The sequence below is a fragment of the Protopterus annectens genome, chromosome 2.part2 (assembly GCF_019279795.1).
Source record: "Protopterus annectens isolate FY-2018-M chromosome 2.part2, PAN1.0, whole genome shotgun sequence".
NCBI classification, from domain to species: Eukaryota; Metazoa; Chordata; order Ceratodontiformes; family Protopteridae; genus Protopterus; species Protopterus annectens.
Genome location: NC_056730.1, coordinates 908723806 through 908742975, shown reverse-complemented (window position 1 = coordinate 908742975; position 19170 = coordinate 908723806). Strand labels below are relative to the sequence as shown.

The window sequence follows — 19170 nt, the reverse complement described above, 5'->3', positions numbered from 1 at the left end:
TTGTAAGTCTCTTATTTTCTTTGCCAATGGCTCTAAACATAAGGCAGATAAATTTGAAAGAGGAGACACTGCCTGGGTTCCTCTGTTCAAGCATAGTGTGTTAGAAAGGATCCCCCCTCATTCCATACCTCTGACCCTTCATAAATCTTTCTAGTTAACCTTCTTATTCTAATCAGCGAATGCAAATACTTCCATTGCCCTACTCATAAGATTCCAGATAACTTTATCAAATATTTTCTCTGCATTAAGTTCCAGCAACGATATTTTCTTACATTCTGACTCCCTTTGGATCATCACTGCTCTATAACTGTTGTCAAATGTTTGCCACACCTTCACAAAATCGCATTCATACACATCTATTAATTTTGTCAACATCTTTGTCATGCTCTTAGCTAGTGTAGACACTTTAGAATCATGGTTTAAATTTGAAATGGGATTATATGAAGCTGGGTTTGAAAGGTCTTTACCCTCTTTGGTTAAGAGGGAGTCACCACAGCTTTTTTTCCAACACCCTGACAATTTCCCCCATTAAAATGCAGTTAAACAAAACCCTGGAGATCTTTATCACCTTTTTCCTTTCTAATTCCAAACTTCCATAGGAACACCATCAGTTCCAGGAGACTTCTCTGTTGGTGATTATACAGCACCACTTTTAACTCCGCATTCCTCTGTTTTATACACATTTTAAACAATGTCAACACTTTTATAACAAAGGATAATGAGACTTTTTTTCCAATACTTACTACTTCTAATCTGACCTCAAATGATGCACATTTTCTATCTGTTTTTAACCAGGGCAACCAACCTGCCTCATGCCCCTTTTCAGTGTGAACCTAGTGGCACTGCCTGACTATCTGACTTGCTCAAAGTTCCACAGTAGGAAAAAGGGAGCTGGAAGGAATTAAACCTTGTACCCTTCACTACAGAAAGCAGCTTATTAACAGAGCCTTAGGCCCCTACTCTGCCAGAGAATACAATGTAAATTTCTATATATGGTGGCCACACTTACTGACAATTCTTTATACTAATAATATATGTATGCACTGTAAATACTCCTACGTTTCTTACTTTACTAGTAATCACTGCTTACCTTCCCTCTGTTACACCTACTTTCTTTAAATGCATCTTCCTTCTCATTCAACCTGCCGAACCAATCAGCCCCTAATTATTACTCCTAGAAATTCCTCTATAATAGGCAGTGTGTGAATTCTGCTCTATGATATAAATATTGCTTGACTTTACTTCTCTATCAAGTGATATGCAACTCCTGCTGCTTACATATTTTTGAAAATCTATGATCCTTTCAAATGTTTGTGCAGTTTTAGCCTTTAAAGAGTAATGCAATTTATTTAACAATGAACTTTTTATTTAACAAAGTGGTTGGTCAGTTTCTCAGATTTACAAAACATTTTTAATAATCAATGAGGAGTTGCAGGTGGTAAATTACGTCACAGAAACTTTAACGGAATATTATGCTTCACTTGCCTTCAGTTATTTTAACATAGCTGTATCCATTATTTTTTTAGACTCTGAAATTTACATGCAGACTTCTGAAAATTTAGAAAGTAAGTTGTGTAGGAAAGAGAATGCCCCACTTAGCTCTTAAGAGGGGTGGTCACCCCCTCTTATAAACAGTAATACAGGAAATGCATCTTAAAAAGGTCTAAATTACTACTATTATTAGATTCTAACTAAGTAAACATTTAAATCTAATCTTAACCTGTCAGTGGGCGATTACAAGTTTCAGCCAAGGGTATCTGGATACTTGATGGTCTATTTTGATATAGAGACCGTTTTAACACCTATGCTGTAACACTATAAACACTATTACTAGTAAACTAAATTGTGATTATTACAAAATTATTTTTATAATCCACAGTGGTGGTGCTGCAGTAGCGTTGTCGCCTCACAGTAAGACGCTGTCTGGTTCAGTTCTCAGCTAGAGCGTCTTCTGCGTGGAGACATGCGTGAATGGGCGTACCTTCATTGAAGGTTGTGCATCAGGGCTGGCAACTCTGCACGTAAAAATCAACTGCCAATCATTAGCAGACCGGAGTTCCACTGTGGCGACCCCTAACCGGGAAAATCCGAAAGATACAACAACAAAATTATTTTTATACAAGTCAAAAACAACTGTCAGTCATTCTGTAAGTACTGATTGAGAGACTGCCATTACTCCACTACTGTATTTCTCCTTATTTGTTCATTTTTGTTAAATTGCCAAGGATGCCTCACCTCTGTAGATCTGGTGAAAAATCCTCTGATGACTTTTCTGTTACGAACAGCACTGGAATATAGTTGAATGAGGCTGTACTATCCAAATTCAGTAAGGTTGTTAAACAATATTAACAGCAGTATCTAGTTATCTGCAATTATTGTTACATTTCAAGGTTTAATAAATGACGACTAATGCCCTGGTTCTGGTCACAAATTAATTTATGCAAACATGCAGCTCTTAAAACAGACACTAAAGCTAAATAAGCCAGCTTGATATAGCAATGGCAATTAAAATGTTCTCTCTGTGCTCAACCTCCCATTTTTTCTGCACACAATCTATGCAATATACCACAATGAATATCAAACCTGAATAGCAAATTTGTATAGCGAATTCCAATGAATAGATCTTGCGAAGATATACTTCTGCATTATTACAAAGCAGAAGCTATTAAAATGCAGTCTAGCACTACAGCATAACTCAGCTCCGTGAAGGTAGCCTTTACGTAAACTGTAAAGTCAGTGATGCATTGCTGACCAAATATCTTCCCACTGTAACTAAGCTTTAGAATCTCACTCAGAAGACACAGATGTCAAGTGTAACTCTAAAATTAACACATACATTACTAGAAATGTTGACAATTTGTCCTGCATGATACAAGCCCTGTTTGTGTTTCAGACAGCCACTAAGTAAAGTACATTTGGCTGTCTGCTGGTTTGTGAAATCACTAATTTTGTTACAACTACTTCACACATGCCGACAAACAGACAAAAAGAAAATACTTACTGCAAGTAAATTCATAACAGTATGTCCAGTTTCACCGAAGAGAGACTTTCTGTGTCGAATACTCATTAGTGGACATGGATACACTGAGAAAAACATTTAAAACATAATTAGCACAACATGTAAATAGCCAGCACCACTTAGTATAGATGCAATTAAGACTAATTTTCATGAAGTTCTCTTAAGTTCTTTCTTCTTGTATCACATGAATATCAGCCTTCTTATTGCATCTCCTGGTTTATTACTAGTAAGTGGCAGATCAAACGAGTGCTTAGTGCCATGCTACTAATCAATCAAAAGATGGTTATCCAGTTTTAAAAGAAAGTGGTAGAAGGTTAAAACAGGTATAATTAAAAACTTCCACTTGTCTTCTGTCAGTGTTTCTGGCACCCCCCCCCCCCAAGAATGTTTAAAGTAAGAGTTTGTACAGTCTTGCAAAGCACTACATTAATTTGTTGTAGGGACTTGCATGCTAAACTCATATGAATCATAAGGGATATCCCAAACATTTAGTCTGCATGACATATAAGATATCATACATGAACAGCTAAATCCCAAAATACCACTTTTCCATTATGAAAATTTTAGCTAAAGGAAACTGGAAAAATAAAAGTGCAAGCAAAACCAAGTACACACACACATATATATATATATATATATATATATATATATATATATATATATATGTATGTGTGTGTGTGTGTGTACAATCAACTACGGTATCCCCCTGTTTCCTTTCAACTCTGGTCAAAACAGAAAATGGTGACTAGCAAGACTATTCGAAACTCATGCATTCTGCAGTAAAAACTAAACACGTATGTTGAAAGTGTTCTGTTACATTAGGGTGCTTCAAAATCATAATAGGAAGGGTCACAAAAAGGTAGATAAGCAATAACTTATCTAAATTACCACAGCCATTAAAAAACTATTAAAACTACCAGATCTGCAACAATTTTCCAGTTTGAAATTTATTCTGGCAATTGGGAATGACCTACTAGACAGTGCCCATTCTCACTGCAGTCTCAGGAAGAAAAGCTCCAAGAAAAAAAGATATATACTCACCATAATGTTATATTTGTAAGAGCAAGTAAATCCCCAGTAACTCATAGCACTAAGGCTGAAAGCCATCAGAACAGCTCGGCAATCTAAACCTTACCAACCTCCCCCTCATGTCATAATGCACTACACTGCTCTCGCTCTGCAAATCTGAGGCTAGCTATACTAAAATAAACATACCATCATGCACCCACTTCAAAACTTACTAAAAGCGCACCTAAAAACATGCTGGCTATGCCCTTGCAACTCCCCCTCTAATATCACCCACCCCATCCACCCACTACCTTTCTTTCCACCCCACTAACTACCTTGATTATAGCAAGCTCGGATGCTCATAAGTGGAACTACTTATTATAGAGCAGGAACTTCTTATTGTAACAATTAATGTCTGTTATGTACTTCACAGATGATATCGATACTAGTTGTTTACTGATGTACTATGTTCTTCATCTGTAACTATGTTTGTAATTAACTCCTATGTTGACCAATTGTTAATTGCTGTGTAAATCCAATGTAGCTACTGTCTGCATATTTTAACTGTGGAGCTTTTCTCCCCTGGCCTCTGCTGAAAAAGGACCTACGTCCAGTCGGACACTCCTGGTCAACAAATGTAAATAAATAAATAAAAATATAATATCTTACTGGGCAGCAAACAGCCATGCAATGCATCAAGTATTTTCCAAGACAATGCAAGACTGAAAACAAAACAGGCACATGTACATAGTGATTACATTTGATTCAGTTGCAACTTTAGGCAGAAACAAAGAATTGGGCCTAAGCGTAAATCAATCCTTGTGAAAGACCATATTTAGTGCTTCAGCATACAGAGCATGATTTTTCATAAATCCTTCTAGTTGAAGCACTAGCTAAGAAAAGTGAATTACAGGTAACGCAGTTTAAATCTGCAGTACTTGGGAGACTCAAAGGAAGCTTGAGGCAGCTTTTAACAGAATGAAATACAAATCCCACAGAGACACCAAATCTCTAATTGGACGTCTCAGAGACGGGTCCTATGAAAAAAGCTTTGAAAACCATTAAAACAAACTACAGAATTGCCGTCTTACCCTTGAAGGAAGTTTGAGACAGCAGTCAAATGTACTTTAACAGTGGAATAACTCAATTCAGTATCAAAAATATCTGCTAGATAGGGACTCCCAAGATGGCTGCACACTGAGTAACAGCTTTAATTTAGCTCTCCTAGTATGAAAACAGAAACTCAAAAGAGAAAGCCAGTGAGCTTGTCTTTTTGGGTAAATTGCTGTGACTGGTGAGTAAGTGCAGTGCCTAGAAGCCAGCGAATAGAAATTCAGAGAATCTAAAAGGAAATCAATCACAAAAGGCAAGTTGAAAACACTGACTGGGAAGAATTCTGCAGCTGTTCAGCAAAAAACAGTGAAAGCTCCAGCTTTGATGCAAAACATGCCTTCAAGTAACCTAAAGAAAAAAATAAAGTCAAATGTACTCAGAGCTGATTAAAAATACTGAAGGAGTAAATCAACTCAAATAACAAAAGGCTGGAAAAAATGGAAGAAGCTTTAAACAGATATTCAGATGAGATGATAAAGCTGCAAAAATTAGAGATCGAAATGAAGAAATGACTGGCTGAACATGAGACTGCTCAAGAAGACATGCTTCCAAAAATTATAGAATTAGAGGATAGAGCATGCAGGGAAAATCTGAGATTTTCTGCTGTAACAAAGAAGCTGGAAGGAAAAGACTATTAATTTTATGAAAGCACAAATAAGCAAATGGACTGGTATTCCACACCAGGAATTAATTTCAAAATGTACCTTGTGTGAATGCTCCAGAACTGGCCATGAGAAAGCAGCCTAGACCTTTAATACCAAAGATGCAATCCTACCACACAACAAGCTGATTCTGATGAAACTGGCAGAAAGACAACCTGCTAAAAGTGGGAGACAGTAGTGTGTTAGTGTAATATGATTACTCGCATTACATCACTGTACAGCAGTAAGAAGAGGAGTATGTTTATTCCACTAATCAGTGAATGTTATGAAGCAGGTGTGCAATTTGAGCTGCTGTAGCCAACTATTTTCAGAATAGTCTTTCTTTGAAGGTCAAAATCATTTTCTGATGCAGAACATGTTAAGGAGGAAATACAAAATTTGTTGAACAAAAAATGAGCTATGAAACAGGAGATTCTGTTCTGGTAATAAAGCCAACAGAGACTGTGCCAGTGAAACCTTTTCCAGTGTTTTAAAGGAAAATGCTTGAGAGAGAGAAAAATGCACACAAGTTGACTAGAAGAAAGTACAGTTGTGTACCTACCATAAATGTAGATGTTCGAGTGTATTCACTGTTGCAGTCATTACACTTGGGTTATCCTGCTGGCAGGCTACCCGCAGTCGGCCTGAATTCCAAAGTCCTGGTCCGGCGTCGGTTGCTGTCGCCTCTTCCCTGACGTCAGTGCGCCAGGGGTATACAAGATGCAGCCAACGCCATTTTCTTCAGTTTTTCTTGCCCCAGATGTCAGGTGCCCCCAAATGGGTAGGCTAAAAATATTGCTTATAAAAAACATGCACTAACATAAAAATTACCTTCATCTACAAGCAAATACACCACATAGGTTGTATAGAAAAGAGAAGTACAGATAAGTCCCAGCAAAGAAAGGGGGATGGTGGGTAGGTAACCTGGACTGCAACAGTGAATAAACTCTAACATCTACATTTATGGTAGGTACACAACTGTACTATGTTTATCGTGTTTCACTGTTGCAGTCATTACACCTGGGTTGAATCCCAAAGCTGAGGTTGGGTGGCTGGGTCTACATAGAATTAGGAGTGGCTATGAAGCCCTGCAGAACTGCAGTGGCAAACCTGCTCTGGATTTAGAGTAAAGAGGTAAGTGGTTGTGCTTTGTAAACATGTGCACTGAAGTCCAAGTTGCAGCCTCTAAAATATCCTTGGTTGGTACTTCTATGAGGAAGGCTGCAGAAGTGACTGCTGCTCTGGTTGAGAGTGGTCTAATGCCCTTAGGCACTGATTTGCCATGTTGTGAATAGCAGAAAATAATGCAGTGGCCTATCCATTTTGAAATAGTCTGCTTTGAGATAGCCTTTCCTTGTGATCCTGCAGCATATGCCACTAGAAGTTGCTCAGACTTTCTGAAAGCTTTAGTTTTGTCCAAGTAGAAGCGTAGTTGTCTGTGTATGTCCAAAGAATGCAGTAGTCTCTCCCCTTTATTCTGTGGGTTTCGATAAAAAGTAGGCAAATTAATGGTTTGATTAAGAGCCACACTGGACACCACCTTAGGCATAAATGTTGGGTTCGTCCTTAGAGAAACCCTGCCCAGATGGAAAATAATAAAAGGTTCCACAGCCATTAATGCCTGTAACTCAGACTCTTCTTGCTGAAGTTATTGCTAGGAGCAGAGCTGTTTTCCATGACAAGAATTTTATCTCGGCTGTATTGGCTGGCTCAAAAGGAGGCAGTGTGAGTTTTTCCAAAACAAAATTGAGGTCCCATGTAGGGATCGGTGCTCTCCTTGGAGGTCTTAAGTTTTTGGCCCCTATGAGGTACTGCCTTAGCAATGGATGTGAAAAAATAGGCGGTTCCATATTCTAATGAGCTGAAATGGCAGAGGCATGGATCTTAATTGATGTGAAGGATAGGCCTTTGTCCAGCATCTCAGTTAGGTATTGTAAAATCTGAGGAATATCTGGAACAAGCGTGTCAATTCCTTGTGCCTGGTTCCAAGCACAGAATCTTTTCCATTTTTCTGCATAAGATTTTCTGGTGCTGGGCCTCCTGGCCTCCAAAATAACATCCATAACTGCTTTAGAGAGAGGTGTGTTCTGAGTGTTTATATTATCCGCCATGCAGCCAGATTTAATGTTTTGAGTTGGCTGTGCAGGATCTGATTGTTTTGTTGGGTCAGCAGATGAGGAATTTGAGACAAGCTCTTTAGGATTGGGTACAAGTGCTGGTGTGGCCAGTCTGGGGCAATCAGTATCATTTTTGGCTTCTCGTCTGACCTTTAGGAGTACCTTGGGGAGAAGAAGCAGTGGAGGAAAGGCATATACTGTGAGGGTTTCCCAGTTGAATGAAAGAGCATCCACTTTCCATGCTTGTTTGTGATAAGTCCTTTTGTAGAATCTCTGTAGTTGGCAGTTGTGTGGGAAGGCAAATAGATCTATGTCTGGGCATCCCCATTTCTTTGTTATCATGCTGAAGACTTGTGGATCTAGTTTCCACTCATGAGGGTCCATTTGAGGTTTCTGCTTAGTTCGTCTGCCAGAGTATTTATCTTTCCTGGCAGGAATTGTGCTTGCAGGTGTACTTGGTAAGTCAATGCTGTGTTCCACAAAGTCATGGCTTGTCTGCAGAGGGGGTAGGAATGTGTGCCCCCTTGCTTGTTTATGTACCACATGACTGTAGTATTGTCCGTCTTTATCAACAGTTGTCCAGGATGGAGTAAGTCCTTGAAGGCTGTCAGGGCATTTTGTACAACGAGCATTTCTTTCTGATTTATATGAAGATGCATTTGGCTTGCGGGCCACGTGCCCTGAATAAATGTTCCTGTCATGTGGGCCCCCCAGGCATAATCCGATGCATCTGTTGTTAGTGTCGGCCTGGCTGTGGGTAAAGTGAATGGCTGTCCCTTGTTGTGGTGACAGGCCAGTGCCCACCATCGAAACTCCTGTTGCAGGCAGGGAATGAGGGTAATTAAAGTTTCCAAGCTGTGGCAATGTTGAGTCCAAACACTTTTTAGGTACCATTGTAGCTTCCTCATATGCAGTCTTGCATATGCAATTAGCAGAATGCAGGATTCCATGAAACCCAAAGTCTGCAGAATTTTTCTTGCAGGTAACTGGGTCTTTGTTGCCATCTTTTCGAAATAAGAAGTCAGTTGCCGTTGTTTGTCTGGCGTGAGATAAGCCATCTGGGCAGTTGTATTTAAGCTTGCACCCAGGAATATTATCTCTTGAGAAGGTACTAGTTTTGATTTCCTTTCATTTACTGTGTACCCTAGGCAAATTAATAATCTTTTTACAAACGCCAGTAGAATGTCTTTCCTCTCTGCTTGAATAAGGCAGTCGTCCAAGGATATATTTGAATTCCTCTTTGTCTGCAAAATGCAATTACTGGTTCCAGGCATTTTTGTGAAGACCCTGGGCGCAGTAGATAAGCCAAAGGGCAGTGCAGAGAATTGGTAGTGCATTGAGCCAGCTATGAATCTGAGGTATCTTCTGCACGTTTGTCTGATTGGGACATGCAGGTATGCCTCTTTGAGGTCCAAAGTTACTAGCCAAGCCTTCTTGCCCAAAATGGGCAGAAGCTGCTGCAGTGTCAACATTTTGAATTTTGGGATGTCCAGAAAAGTGTTTAGAATGGACAGGTCCAGTATTGGTCTCCAGGCTTTGTCCTTTCTGGGTACCAAGAAAAGTCTTGAGTAAAATCCTTGTCCCTGCTCTTGCTGTGGTACTGGCTGAATAGCCCTCATGTCCAAGAGAGATGAGATTTGTTTTTGTGTCTCTGCCCATTGATTGTGTGGCAGGTCTGGAATACCTTTTGTCTTTGGAAGAGTGTGAATGTGGAACATGTAGCCCTGAGAAACTATATTCAAGACCCATTTGTCCTGGGTGATCATGTGCCAATGTTGTGAAAAAAGTGCTAGCTTCCCCCTAAGAGTGCTGCCAAGAGAGACGTGCTCGGCACTGGCAGTGAGAAGTCATTGGGACTGTTTCCTATATGGCTGTGACTTGTCTTCTCCGCTTTTGGAGGTAGGAGCACCCCATTGTTTAGGCCTGTATGAGCCTCTGGGCTGACATCTGCCTCTAGGGAATCTGTATCTGCCTCTTTGTGGCCTGTCTGACACAGGAAAGGACCAATTCTTAGAAGGCCAGTTCCTGCTAAATCTAGGTGGCTGAACCTGTAAAAAATCCTTTACTGTCTGCATAGATTTCGCTTTATCCTCCATTTTCTTTAACACCTCTTCTGCCTTAACACCAAACAAAGTATCATGCTGTAATGGAGCATCCAATAATTTTGCTTTAACATGATCAGGCAGATTCTGTTTCTTTAAACAAGCATGCTTTTGAATGACAGAGCCTGTAACAGCGGCCCTGCAAGAGGCCTCCAGTGAATCAAAACCACATTGCAAAGTATGCTTTCCTACTGGTTCAGCTGCATGCAATAAATCCTGCATTTCCTTGTTTTCAGCACATTCAGAATTTGTCAACATTTTCTGTTTTAGCAGTGACATTAAGTATTGCTGATATTTAAGCATAATGAAACTGACAATTTAAAGCCCTTACAGCCAAGGTAGCAGAAGTGTAAACTTTTTTCCCCCATCTGTCCAGTGCTCTAGAATCCCTATCAGAGGGAACAGGGTTTTTTTGCAGTGGAAGCCTTGACCCCCTTTGGGACCCTGAGAAATAGTTTCTGGGTCAGCAGCAGGGTTTTTATACAGAAATTTATGTGAATCTGGAACCCTGTAGTACCTGTCTGGCTTAACGGGTGCAGGGGGTAAAGAGTCAGGAGACAAGCCGGACTCTGAAAATGCATCATCTACAATGTCGAGGTCTGTGCTGAGGAAGTAAAAGAAAATCTCTGAGCCTTTTCTTAGATTCTGAATAATCTTAGCTCTCCCAGTGAAAACGCTCCCTCATGGTATGCAGGGTTTCCCCAAAAGAATAGTCCTCAGGGGGAGAGGCTGAAGGGATAGATTTCTTCAGCACCAGAATCCTCATAGGGAGGAAGAGAGTATTCCTGTTCTGAAGAGGAATCAGAAGAAATTGAAACCTGATCAGAAGAATCATTCAGTGTTTTGCCTAAGCCTCTTATCAGGAGGGGGATGGGAACCCCTGATCAAAGTAATTAGGTCTTCGGCCATTTTGAGCATCTGTTTCTTAGGCATGGAAGTCTGTCCAGGAGAATGCTGTACTTGTTTTTTTGTCTTTAAAGCTGTTTTGGTCTTTGCCTTGGAAGCTGAAGGTGGCTTAATGTATAACTGTGTTGGTCTGAAAACACCCTCAGAAGCCGATGCCTGCACAGAGGCTCTGGACCCATCTGAGGGAATAGTTTCCGAAGGTCCAATACCTTGAGTATCCAGAGGCCTAGTTGTCTCCACGTAGGAGTTGGCAGCGGCCTGTGTCTCTGAGGTAGTGGGTGTCAGGTGCTGCTAAAGTGCCTCACTGAGAACCGGCGACTGGCCTAGCGGAGGCTTCGTCGTCGGTTTTGGACCTCGGATGCCTGTCCTTTTCCTTTTCCTTGCGGTTTTTATGAACTCCGGTCGGCGGCTGTTCTGACGGCATTATATAATTAAACCTTCGGCCAAAGTAATGAAATGCAAAATTGTACCGACGCTTAATATTGCGTTGGTTAAATCTAGCACAAAACCGACAACTAGCAACATCGTGGTCAGGGCCTAGGCAAGGAATACAGTAAGAATGAAAATCCTTTTGTTAACTTTTCCTGACATCGGACTGGAGCAAGAAAAAAAGTTTCCCCAACGGGATATTTAGCTTTAATGAAGACTTCGTATCTGAAATTTTATTTCGAAAATCTCATGAGACGGCCGACCGGTACTTGCGAACTGCTTTTGCTTTGGGCACCTTGCGGCAAGAAAGACTGAAGAAAATGGCGTCGGCTGCATCTTATATACCCCTGGCGTTTGTTGAATCTAGCACAAAACCGATAACTAGTGACGTAGTGGTCAGGGCCTAGGCAAGGAATGCAGTAAGAGTGAAAATCCTTATGAGGTATTTGCTTCCCACAAGAAAGATATTGTTAACGTTTACTGACATCGGTCTGTAGCAAGAAAAAGTTTCCCCAACGGGGTACTTAGCTTTATTGAAGACTTCGGTTCTGAAATTCGATTTCAAAAATCTCAGGAGTCAGCCGACTGGCACTTGCGAACTGCTTTTGCTTCGGGCACTGTGTGGCAAGAAAGACTGAAGAAAATGGCGTCGGCTGCATCTTATATACCCCTGGCCCACTGACGTTAGGGAAGAGGCGACAGCAACCGACGCCGGACCAGGACTTTGGAATTCAGGCCGACTGCGGGTAGCCTGCCAGCAGGATAACCCAAGTGTAATGACTGCAACAGTGAAACACGATGAGCATCCAACAGTACATTGTAAATAACACAGAGACTGGATTTGAGAGATGGAGATCAACAGGAAGAAAACCAGCAACTCAAACATTGACAAATGTGGGATTACAAAATATTAATTATATTTGTGAAATATGACAGAACAAGAAAATCTGGAAATATTGGACCTTTCTGACTTTGTTAAACTTGCAGGGGACTCCTCAGCATATTCCCTACCTTCATGTCATTAATGTATGGAAGAACATTAAGGAGAGGGAAGACGAAGGAAAGAGTTAACTGCAAGTAAAACATTTTGTTCATAACAGTAGTACTTCTATAATGCATAACATAATCTGCATAGTATAAAGTAAAGCTTTCGCAGTTATTTTTAAGTGTAACAGAGATACTAAAGTAAACAGGTTCTCATTTTTTCCCCTCCTGCATTCTTTTTCCTTATTCAGTTTTAGAAAATGTAGGAAAAAAAGTATGGTCAGAAGTGCATGATGCAAGAAAAACTGATGTGCTTTTCCCTTACTCTTACATATGGGAATGGTTGGATTGAGGTCCTTTGCTTAATCTAGTAACAAGTTTTAAGGGAACCAAATAAATGAGAGCTTGTAAAGGCAACTGTGTACCTGGTTCTCATGCCTCCATGGAGACAATCTGATAAACAGTAATAAAAACAGAACACTTCTTTCTTTCAATGGCTAGGAGATCATGTTTTCTGAAAGCATTTAAGTGTTTTCTCAATCTGGGAAAGTAATAAAGATAAGACAAAAACAGACCGCACTTAGTAGAAGTACAGCTGTACCATACGTCTTAGCATGGATAGAAAGTTATATCTTACCATAATGTTCCATCTGTGTTGTCAAGCTTTACTAATCCTTGACTGTGGGCTCAGTTCCAAGCCTCAGAACCTACTTGGCCATTATTCCAGGCCGCTCCTTCCAAAATCTCTCGAGCTAAGCTCTACCCACAATGCTCCTCACCAAAATATCGAGTTTGCAAACTATAATGACAGACAAGAAATAATAGATAAGAGACCATAACTGTGTCCCTATTACGAAGCCAGTCTTAGGAAGTATCCGATCCACCAAGAGTTCTAAAGGCGGAGGGAATATCAAGGATTAATGAAGACCGACAACACAGATGGAACGTTATGGTAAGACATAACTTCTTTATCTGATGTTGTCAATTTCACATAATCCTCAACTTTAGGACAGAGTCCCTAGCTAGCTGGACCTTGGAAGGTCTCATGGAAAAATATTCCTGAGCACCATCGAGCCGAATGATGTACATCCCCTAAAGACCTGGTCCAGTCTGTAATGAATAATAAAGGTATGAGGAGATACCCATGTTGCTGCTGCACAAATATCATCTAACGAAGCTCTGGCATGAAAAACTGCAGATGCTGCTATAGCTCTTGTTGAATGTGCTTTTACAGGTCCTGGTGGGTGGAGTCTCTTTCGGTTGTAAACAAAGGAGATACAGTCCTTAACCCATTTCGCCAGGGTAACTTTAGATACTGGACTGCCTAAAGAGACTGAAGAAAAGGCAACAAAATAGCTAGTCAGATTTTCTAATATCCTTTGTTCTGTGAAGGTAGAAACACTACCAACTGTGTACATCTAGTAAATGTAGACAGTATTCCCTTTGTTGGAAAAATTGAGAAAAAAGACTGGAAGATGTAAAGTCTGATTGATATTTGACTCGGAAACAACCTTTGGTAACAAGGAGAGATTTGTCCAGGGGAGACGCTGCCCTTATGAAAGATCAGGTAGAGGGGTTTGCAGGACAAGGCTTGCATTTCCGACATTCTTCTGGCAGAAGTGATAGCTATTAAAAATAAGAATTTCCTGGACAATAATTTTAAGTCACAACTTGCTGAAGGTTCAAAGGGGGGAGAAATAAGAGACTGAAGTACCAGATTCAAATGCCATGGTGCAGAGGGTTCTTTATATGGAGGTCTTGAGCATTAAGGTTCCTTTCAAAAAGGCTTAAAGTTTATGTGACATAAGTGATGAACCACTGAAACCAATATGGAAGTTAGATATCACAGCAAGGTGCACCCAAATAGTAGAGGCTGATGACCCTGTTTCATAGAGTAAGGCTAAGTCTAAAACTTTGACTACAGGTGCTGAATATGGGTCAAGATTGCGGTCTAGTGACCACTTAGTAAACTTTAGCCACTTGTTATGATACAATTTTCTAGTTGAAGGTTTGTGGTGAGCCAGAATGATGCACTGGACCAGGAAAATAAGGGAGGGATGCCGGACGATCATGGGAACTGGAGAAGCCACACAGTGAGCTTGAGATTTTGTAGATTCAGATGAACCAGTCCCTCCAGGTGGGACAATAGGTCTGCAGCTGGGTCCAGTATCCAGGGTTTCTGAAGCAGATGAGGCCACAGGAAGGAAAACCAGACCTGTCGAGCCCAGAATGGGGCAATGAGGATTATTCTGTTCTTCGATCTGTTGACTTTCTTTAAAAAAATGACGTATTAGTGGAATCAGAGGAAATGCGTACAATAGCCCTCTCCACAGCTTCGAAGGCAGGTCTCTCCCATGGAGGGATAGCAGCCTGAAACTGAAATAGATTCCTTTGGAACTGTGGTCCCATCCTGCACCAAGGATGCCACCTCCAACACAGAAGCCAGGGTTAAGCTTGCATATGCCGAAGCACCGAGGAGCATGGAAGGCTCTGAAAGTACTAAAGTAGAACCCTGCCACCAGGAGCAAACAACAAAGCCCCGACCCTGAGAGGTCTCTGGTTCTGACTAACTGGAAGAACTCAGGTTAATTATTGGTGTCAGAGAATGAGCTCTGCCCAATGTCAAAAAAGTTGAAGCAGGAAAGGTTGGCACCAGTGGCTCTGAAACCTCAGTTGGATAGAGGAGGAATAGGCAGGGGTGTGGAAGAAGGTAAGGTTCCAGAGCTAACAAGGCTAGGAACTGTGGAAGGAGGTAATCCCCTCGCCATCAGGAGCTGGTCCACCAGTCTTCATGACATCAGACTCAGATTAACTCTTAGTGGACTGAACAGAGGACGCTGATTGAGACCTTGGTGGCCGTGTCTCCAAAAAAGGACTGAGGGCACAGTGCGCAAAGGGATCCACTGATTAATTTAAATTTTACCACACACAACATGTTCTGAGAGAGACCTTTGATTCCGAGTGGTCAGTTGGTACAGAAGGGACCGTTGCTTGCACAGAAACTCGTACTGAGGATACTGATGTTGACGAGGTCAATGCTGACGGCACTGAGGACTGAGTATCTTGGCCCATCGGTCTTGAGGAGGTTGCCGGCACCATGGGGGTATTTGGCCATTTTAGGAGGCGGTTCTGAGGAACGTGTCAGAGCAGAGTGACTCCGCTTTTTAGGTTTAGAAGAGGATGAAAAGGAGGAGGAACTGGCTTCCATCTTCAGACCACGAAGGGCATCTTCAAACTCATATTTAAGCAGGCCTTTTTTTTTTTTTTTTTGCGATCTATCAGAGTTCTCGAACTAAACCCATGACAGACTGCACATTCTTCCTGTAGATGGACCACCCTGACCAATACACACACAGCGTGCGTCCATCTGAGATAGACATCCATCATATTTTTGGCACCTTTATAGTGTTTGTCAGCCATAATGTAAAAAACCAAGGCCACCGTACACAGACACAGACACACACACACACTTGTACTAATGAAAGTGGAAAAAGTTTTTTTTTTTTCTTTTTGGGTATATCAAATGAAAAAAGAAGGGAAAGGGAACTACCAACAATGGTATGAACAGTTACCCGAAGGTAAAAAGGGGAGAAAGTACCAACGATGGTACTTGGGTCTACCTAACCGTAAAAAGAAGAGGAACACACACAAAAACTATCTAGTAGAGAAGCATGGTAGTACAGATAGAAATTAAAGATAGGATGTGAAAAAAATTTTCAGTTTGAAGAAAACGCTAACACTCAAGAGACTAGATAGGACACGTCTGGCACTATGAAAAGGCAAATGAGATCTGAGGTAGTTTGGTGAGGAGCATTGTGGGTACAGCTTAGCTTGAGGGTTTTTGGAAGGCACAAGCTGGAATAAAGGCCGAGTCGGTTCGGAGCCTCAGAACCAAGCCCACAGTCAAGGATTATGTGAAGATTGACAACATCAGATTCTTACTTATAAGTTAATCTAAGTCTGTGAGTGTGGCTGTCAGTCTAGGAAAACTGTTTCTATTAGGAGGGTTAAACTTCAATATTTGAAGATGCACATAGTTTTGTGTGCTAGTATGAAGTTAATAGGTTTTAGGGGTGTTATTTTGTTTGACAGCGTTCATTAAAACAAAAAGGTTTAAAAGATATGACATAGAATAAAATGGATATGACAAGAAACAGCTGTATAGAAAGATCAACTTGCCAAACATTAGTGTATGCATATAACACAAATGCTGGAGCTAGACATTAAAAAAGGCTGTTATACATAACAGGTGGGAATAACCTCAACATAATGACATCACTTTCTATAATTATTTTTAAAGGTAAATGGTCTCACAGATACATACAAAAAAGAAAGAGTAGTGGCCTACATTAAAAAAAATGTAGAGTGCAAACAGCTATGCTACAGGAGACACATTTGGGAAGAACAGAGTATGTGAATTTGATAAAGAAAGGTTTTCAGGATGGTTATTCAGTAGAATATCTAGGACAAAGAAAAAGGGAAGTACTTATATTAACTGCGGGAGGCGCTCCAATAGTGATAGATAGTGACAGAAGAGAATAAAAAACATAATAATGGTAGATTTGTATTAAGGGCTAATGGCAAAGGAGGAGGATTACACTGGCACGTTTTATATTCCACCTAAAACTGCTACAATCGCGTTTGGATGGTAGGAGGGAAAAAACTGAAAGACCAGGAAGGTTTTATTTAACAGTATTTCAAGAGGAGGAGAAGCATCAACATCTGGAAGAAAGCAGCAGTGTCTGTAATACCTAAAGGGGGTAAAGACCCATCAGATCCAGGTTCATATAGACATCTTCAATTCTAAACCACGATTATGAAATATTTATGTCTATAATGGCTAAAAGAATGAAGGTGATGTCCAAATTGATATATACGGATCATTGCGGTTTTGTGGAGGGAGGCAAACATTTGGTAACATTAACAGAACAATGATGATCTGGAGGGAAGCAGAATGTAAAAAAAATGCCACTGCTGTTGGCAGGTCTTGATGTAGAGAAAGTATTTGACAGAGTAAGCTGGGATTCTATGAGCAGGGCAGCAGAAACATTTGCTTTCCAAAATAAAATTATAAGGTTGATTAGGAGGATATATGACGGATTGGAAACAAAAATTAAAGTAGACGGGTTCCTCTCTGATAATTTCTGTTTTAGCAGAGGAATCAGGCAGGGGTGTCCTCTTTCCCCTTTATTTGCATTATGTTTAGAATCACTGGCAATGAAAATAAGGAACTCAGAAATTCAAGGATATAATTCAATGGCAGTCAAGAAAAGCTGGCTTTATTTGCATATGATATTATTTTATACATGATAAAACTGGAAAAGGACATCTCAGTGTTGTGGAACATTTTGAGACAATTTCAAGTCTTTTTGGGATACAAAATTAATGACGCTACAATAAAGGCAACAGCTGTAAACTATGTACCCACACACAATTTGGTTCAACGATATCCATATTTATGGGGAAATAATAAAAAAGAAGTACTTCTGAGTATGGACTAAAAAGGGGTCTTGTGGGAAGAGATAATACAAAAACTGAGAAATTGGAAGCACTATTTTATGAATATGGATAGCAACATACAATCGGGTAAAATGTTTTTAGTCCCTTTAGTTTTATACATAGACCAGGCATATTTTTATTAACCAGAAGAATTATGAATAGCAATTAAAGACCTGAAGATTTTTATCTGGGAGGGAAAGACGGCAAGAGTCAAGTGGGATAAGCTGATTTTTCCAATAAACAAGGTGGTTTGGGATTACCTGATTTGAAGAGGTATTTCAGAGCTTCACAGTTAATGCTCCTATACACAGCAAAAGCAGAAAGCTATAATTCAAAGTGGAAAGGGGTGATGATGAAACAGAGGAGAAGCTCAAGAAAGGAGGAGAGACTAGGATTTTTTGAATGCAGACTCTATAGAAAAATAATAACTATACAGATTATATTCATAAAGTAGCAGAAAATATTCTAAGAACTACACCAACACGATAACGAAGACAGGAAATTCAGCCCATATGGATGACTGCAATTAGAGAGATACAGGCAAGAGGGGGCCGGAATTTTCTGGATCAAACTGGCAAAGGAACCAAGACATTGGGAGCAAATAATTAGAGAAGGAAATGTAACAGAATCGGAAAAGGCCAAGAATTTATTTGGAATGCCTTCTCTATCAAGGACTGATATCAGAGTATAGGCAAAGAGAAAGAAATAGGGTGATTCCATGCAAAAGATCAGCACTGGGAGAGTCTTTAGTAGAATCTAAAACAAAAGTTGCTGTTAAAAAAGGGATAATTAGTAAAGCATATAAATATTGCTGATAACTATAAGAATCAGAGGAGGTAAGATGGGAGCCAGATTGGATAAGCAATTTACAAAGAAAGAATGGGGGATGTACATCTCCCAAATGTGCAACAAAGTCGAGATAATTTAGGATCTTAGTTTGAAAGTGTTAAGAAGGCATTTTTATAACTCAAGTAGACGCAGAAGAATTTTCCTAAGGTAGACAGCAGACATTACAGGTTTGATGGTGAAGAAATAGGTAATTGGGAACATATTTTCTGGGAGTGTAACAAGTTGGCAGACTTTAAAAAATCCCTGCAGAAATACTGGGTGAGCAAATTGGTATTATTAGGTAATTATTTTTTGAAATATGATACAGAATTGGAATTGCCTAAACCTAGTAAGGCTAGGTTAAGTCCAATTACGGTGGCTGCCAAAAAAGTAATTACTAGAAAATGGAAATTAAAGTGCAGACCAACTGTACTAGAAATAGTCACTATAGTGACAGAGATAAAACTGGAAATGGGACCTTTAGAAAAGGATAGGAGCAAATTACATAAAGAACAGGAACTGTA

At 40.2% G+C, this 19170-nt stretch overlaps 1 protein-coding gene across 8 annotated transcripts in view; it reads right to left on the bottom strand.

Annotated features, from left to right (window-relative positions):
* Nucleotides 1–19170, bottom strand: part of ZFYVE16 (zinc finger FYVE-type containing 16) — a 3161611-nt gene that overhangs the window by 1391657 nt on the left and 1750784 nt on the right. For all 8 annotated transcript variants that reach the window (XM_044064228.1, XM_044064221.1, XM_044064226.1 and 5 more), the window contains one exon: nucleotides 3002–3084. In XM_044064228.1, the coding sequence (XP_043920163.1) occupies nucleotides 3002–3084 (83 nt within the window). The remainder of the gene's footprint in view (nucleotides 1–3001; nucleotides 3085–19170) is intronic.